We start from the raw sequence: 5,752 nt of genomic DNA on the forward strand, positions 1-5,752 counted from the left end.
GACACAGACACATCCAAAGATGCTCAAACCTCTTACATAAAATGACATATTTACTTATAACCTACACACATCATCCCATCTCTAAAGTGCTTATAATATCTAACACTTTTCAAATGTTATGCAAATAGTTACCCTACTGTTCCATTCAGAGAATAATGAAAGGAAGTACAAGTTTAGTACAAATGAAGTTTTTTTGTTAAAGATCTGTATGTGTGTGTGTGTGTGTGTGTGTGTCTGTGTGTCTGTGTGTCTGTGTGTGTGTCTGTGGAGGTCAGAAGAGGGCATTGGATCCTCTGGAGCTCACGTTATAGGTGGCTGTGAACCACACATACACTCCTGGCATGGGTACTGGGAGCTGGACATGAGTCCTCTGGAAGAGTTGCCAGTACTCCTAACTGCCGAGCCATCTCTCTAGCCCCAGATGCATTTAAAGAAAAATACTTTTAAGGGGCTGGAAAGGAGGCTCAGTAGTTAAGAGTACTGGCTGCTCTTGCAGGGGACTTGGGTTTGTTTCCCTGGTTCAGTTCCCAACACCTACACAGCTACTAATAAATGTCTATACCCCCAGTTCCAGGGGACCCGACACCCTCTTCTGGGTTCCTTGAACAATGCACACACGAGGTGGTACACTTACATACATGCAGGCAAAACACTCACAGATGCATAAAACTAAAATAGGTAAATTTTAAAAAAAATCCTTTTAAATATTTATTTGTTTGTTTATTTTCTGTGTATGTGTGTATTGCCTGCGTGCAGGTAAGTACGCCCATGTCGTGCAATGCCCATGGAAGACAGAAGAAGCTGTCAGTCCCCTGGGACTGGAGTTACGGACAGTGTTAGCTGCCATGTGGGTGCTGGGATTCAAACCCAGGTCTTCTGAAAGAACAGCCAGTGTTCTTAACTGCTGAGCCATCCATCTCTCCAGCCCCATTGATCTACTTTTTTTTTTTTAATATGCAAAGCTTTATTTATATGGATTAAATCACAACAGTTGTATAAAAAGTTAAGGCACTGGTCGTGTGGCAAATGGCAGCAATCCTATTGATCTACCATTTTTTAAAAAAATCTTAAGAAATCAGGGTTGGGGATTTAGGTCAGTGGTAAAGCGCTTGCCTAGCAAGTGCAAGGCGGTGGGTTCCATCCTCAACTCTGAAATTTTTTTTAAAAAAATCTAAGAAATAGGGTCATTGTGAGATAGCACTTTAGCTCTGTTTTGCATATTCGGAACTGAGTAAGCGGTGTGGTCATTTAACAGCCTTAGGAAGTAGGTTTAACCATCAACAGAAGAAAGTAACCCAAAGCTCAGAGGTAGTGCTTAAACTTAAGCTAAGACAGAACATCTTGTCTGAATCCCATAAAGAAGCTGTCTGCCCTGGACTTCTGTGCAGATTATCTCAAAATTGTGATTATTGGCAGTTCACTGGCTCTGGTTTGATATTGTTACACAATTTCTATCTTCCAAACTTTAGAAGTTGTTTAGAGCAAAGGTGATAATATGCCCAATGAGCACTTGATAGTATTTTTTTTTGTTTGTTTGATTTACATCTTTTTTAAAGAAAATTTATGGGGGGACCTGGAGAGATGGCTTAACGCTTAAGAACACTGGTTCTTCTTGCAGATGGACCCGGGTTCAAATCCCAGGGGATAAGATGGCCTCTTCTGTCCTCGTGGACATTGCACAACATGGGTGCACTTACATATGTGCAGGCAATACACGCATACACATAAAAATAACATTTTTTTTAAAAGTTACTTGTATGAGTGTATTTCCTGCATGTGCATAAAGTGTACCAGTGTAATGCGGTGCCTGGGAAGAAGAAGGTGTTGGATCCCCTGGAACTGGAGTTACTATGTGGGGAACTGGAGGTACTGTGTGGGTGCTGGAACTCGAACCTGGGTCTTCTGCAAGAGCAGCCAATGCTCTTAACTGCAGAGCCATCTCTCCAGCCCCTTGCTTTGGATATTATGTTGGTACTGTAGATGTAATTTTCAAAGAACAGAAAATTCAAAGTCATACATGTCTTTCACCTACAGTTCTGTTTTGTTTCCCCCACCACACAGTGAATTATAGTGCCCTGGCACACCACCTGTCACTGAGTATTTCTCTTAACAAGGACTTTGTCTCATTCTCTAACCTGTTCTCTCATATGTTTACCTCTTACCACTAGTTCAGTTTTCAAGGTTACCAATCCAGTGGCCAGTTTTAAGGTCTTTTGCCCACAATGACATTTGTGATGCTGTTGATCGACTTAGTGGCCACCTTCATCTCTCATTCCAGTCTTGAGACTTTAGATACATGGAAGCTAGTGATTCCACCTCAGACCTCTGCTCTTGACTCTAAGCTCAATAGCCAATTGCCAGTTTTGCATTTCAATTTGGGTACCTGATCATTATCTTACCTGTGATAGGTGCTGGTTTTCTCTTGAGCCCTCCCAATTTCCTGTTGTCACAGTGTGGCAGCTCTAGCCTCCTAATTGCTCAGGTCAGAAATAACATTTTTGAGCCAAGCATGGTAGTACACACTTTTAATCCCAGCACACGGGAGGCAGAGACAGGCCCATCTCTGAGACTTGAGACTGGCCTGGTCTACATTGTGAGTTTGGGGCTACAGGAAAACCCCGTCTCAAGAGTGTGTGTGTGTGTGTGTGTGTGTGTGTGTGTATTATTGGAGGTAGTGGTTTTGTTTTGCAATTCCCACAGTCTCCAAAATTCCTTTTTGGTTTTGTCGTCTCGCTGTGTAGCCCCAGCTAGTCTGAAATTTACTATGTAGAACAGGCAGGCGTCAAACTCAGGGAGATCTGATTTCTGAGTGCTGGGATTACAGGTGTGCACCGCCACACTTGGCCTAAAATGCCATCTTTTATTCATTTGTTTACCCATTATTAGTTGATGATGAATGTTATGCCTGTAGGTGTGTAAGTGCATCAGTGTGTAAGTACCTATGGAGGACAGAAGAGAGCATTAGATCTTTGGAACTGGAGTTAAGGACAGTTGTTAGCTGCCATATGGGTGCTGGGATTCAAACCCAGCTCTTCTACAAGAACAGCTAGCAAAGTGTTTTGTAGGTTGAAGCTTATATGGAGGCCACATTGAAATTTCAACTTTATAATGCTAAAGTTACTTTAAAGTATGTGTCTACATATGGGAATGAGAGTTGGATAAATCTCTTCCAAGGAAAAAGTTTTATTTGTTTTGTTTTTCTTAGAGCTGAGGCCCGAACCTAAGGCCTTACACTTGCTAGGCAAGCGCTCTACCACTGAGCTAAATCCCCAGCCCCAAAAATAAATTTCTTTAGTAACACAAGAGACGATGGGAATCACAGAAACTATCTCACCTTTTTTATTTAGTTGATAGGTCATTGTAACACGACCAAGTTTGGTTTAGGGGCTAAAAGATCACAAATAAAGCAATCATAACATGTTGATGCATCACTACCCCAGGTTTGGGAAATGGGATCAGACCTTTAACTGGGCCTTTTGTGTTGGCAACTGTTTAAAGCTTAGGCTGTTTTATTTTTGTGCAGGTGGTTATCACCAGGCTAAAGCTGGACAAAGACCGCAAAAAGATCCTGGAACGGAAAGCTAAATCTCGCCAAGTAGGAAAGGAAAAGGGCAAATACAAGGAAGAAACCATCGAGAAGATGCAGGAGTAAAGTCTTACCTAGGACTGTCATTAAAAACTGCCTAAGTGATCCTTTGTCTGGTGTGGTAGCTTGTTTTCTGTGGTTCTTTTTGCTTTGTCAGTCTTTGGGTCTAGAAAAGGAAGTTCATTTAAGGTTTGTTGAAGGCAGCTAGCCCCCACAAGTGGCTAGATGCCACTAATGAAGAATACTGCTTTAGTAGATTTGGGCTTTTACATTTGAGCATTGGTTCTAATAGTGGAGAGATCACCCTGCCCCCTAACAAGTTCCTGAAGTCAAGACTGGTAGTGCTTTTTGTTTTCAGTAGTAGACCTCAGCATCTTGGGGTGTTTGTACCTGGGGGACACTTGTTGAGAAGATCTGAAATAAGAAACACCCTCCAAGAATAATTACTGAACTTGTCTGTATCTTAATGGGCTCCTGTCTAGATACCAGCCTTATTAGCATTGCTTTGTAATTGTTTTCATGTGTGTATGGGTACATGTGCCACAAAGCAAGGGTTGAGGTCAGAGTACAACTTGGTTTTTGGTTTTGTCTTTGGGGGACAGGGTCCCCCTGTAGCCCCAGTTGGCCTGGAATTCACTATATAGAGCCGGCTGGCCACCATGCCTGGCCCAGAGTACAACTTTTAAGTTCTTTCCACCACGTGGGTCCAGTGATCAAGCATTGATCCTTGAGCTTGGAGGCTGAAGCCATATCTTGCTAGCCCTAAACTATATTTTTTAAATTCATTGAAAAAAATTTGTATTGTTAGAAATGTCGGGAAAGTAATTTTGAATAAACCAGGGAGTTGTGCTTAGTGGTTCTTAGTGAGGGGACAAGTCAATCCAGTCCACATAGTTGTTCCTAGGGGTGCTGTAACAAATGACCACAAACTTAGTGGCTTAAAACAAATTTATCTGAGGGCTGGAGAGATGGCTCAGCAGTTAACAACATTGACTATTGCAGAGGACCTGGATTCACATCACCCATGTGGTGGCTAACAACTCTAGTTCCAGGGGATCTGATGTCTTCTGACCTCTGAGCATTGCATGACATGGGTGTACTTATACACATGGCAGGCAATACAGTCATATAGGTAAGATAAAAGGAAAAAAAAAACATTTATCTGGGCATGGTGGCACACCTCTAATTCCAACACATCTGGGAGGCAGAAGCAGGCTGGTCCAGCTAGGGCTAACCTGTCTCAAAAAAAAAAAAAACCAACAAAAACAGATATTTCTTCTAGTACTGGGGCCGGAAAACTGAAATGAGGGAGGCTTCACAGGGTCTTGTCCCGTGTGGTTGGGATGTGTGTGTGTGTGTGTGTGTGACCATTGGATACCAAATGGCATTGGGTTTAGGGCCCACTGTAATAGAAAATGCCAGGTGTGGTGGCACTCACCTTTAATCCCAGCATTTACTGGAGAGGCAGAGGCAAGGTGAGTCTTGAGTTTGAGGCTAGCCTGGTTTACGTGGCAAGTTGCAGGCCAGCTTTTGTGTGTGTGTGTGTGTGTCTTTGAGACAGGGTCTCTCTGTAGCCCCTGCTGTCCTGGAACTTGCTATGTAGACCAGGCTGCCCTTGAACTCACAAAGATCTGCCTGCCTCTGCCTACCAAGTGCCGGGATTAAAGGCGAGCACCACCACGCCTGGCCCAAACCCTGGTCTTTTGCAAGAGAAGCAAGTGCTCTTTTTCTAATTTTTTTTTTTTTTTTGGTATTTTTGAGACAGGGTTTCCCTGTAGCCCCACCTTTCCTGGGACTCACTGGCTAGCCTCAAACTCAGAGATTCATCTGCCTTTGCCTCTGAGTGCTCAGATTAAAGGCGTGCACCACCACGCCTGCTAGCAGCAACTGCTCTTCACCATTTCTCCAGCCCCTGAATTTAAACATACCCTTTGGGAGACAATTTTATTACATTCAACAGAGGAATTATGTTTGGGCAGTTTATAAACTCAGCAGTTTAGCCAGGCACAGTGGCAAGAGCCTTTAATCCCAGGCTAAACAGGTATATGTGTTTTTTTTTCTTTTTATATGTATGTGTGTATTGCCTGCATGTAGGTCAGTGTAACCATGTCGTGCAATGCCGGAGGAGGACAGAAGAGGCTGTCAGATCCCCTGGAACTGGAGTTA

The 5,752-nt window shown here is 43.1% G+C and overlaps 1 protein-coding gene across 1 annotated transcript in view; it reads left to right on the forward strand.

Annotated features, from left to right (window-relative positions):
• Rpl26 (ribosomal protein L26) overlaps nt 1-3,696 on the forward strand; it is a 22,319-nt gene extending 18,623 nt beyond the window's left edge. Inside the window, exon 4 of the mRNA XM_008855746.2 lies at nt 3,524-3,696. Within this exon, the coding sequence (XP_008853968.1) occupies nt 3,524-3,652 (129 nt within the window). The 3' untranslated portion in view covers nt 3,653-3,696. The remainder of the gene's footprint in view (nt 1-3,523) is intronic.
• The last annotated feature ends 2,056 nt before the right edge of the window (nt 3,697-5,752 follow it).

The sequence above is a fragment of the Nannospalax galili genome, unplaced genomic scaffold (genome assembly GCF_000622305.1).
Source record: "Nannospalax galili isolate Female #2095 unplaced genomic scaffold, S.galili_v1.0 scaffold146, whole genome shotgun sequence".
NCBI lineage: Eukaryota > Metazoa > Chordata > Mammalia > Rodentia > Spalacidae > Nannospalax > Nannospalax galili.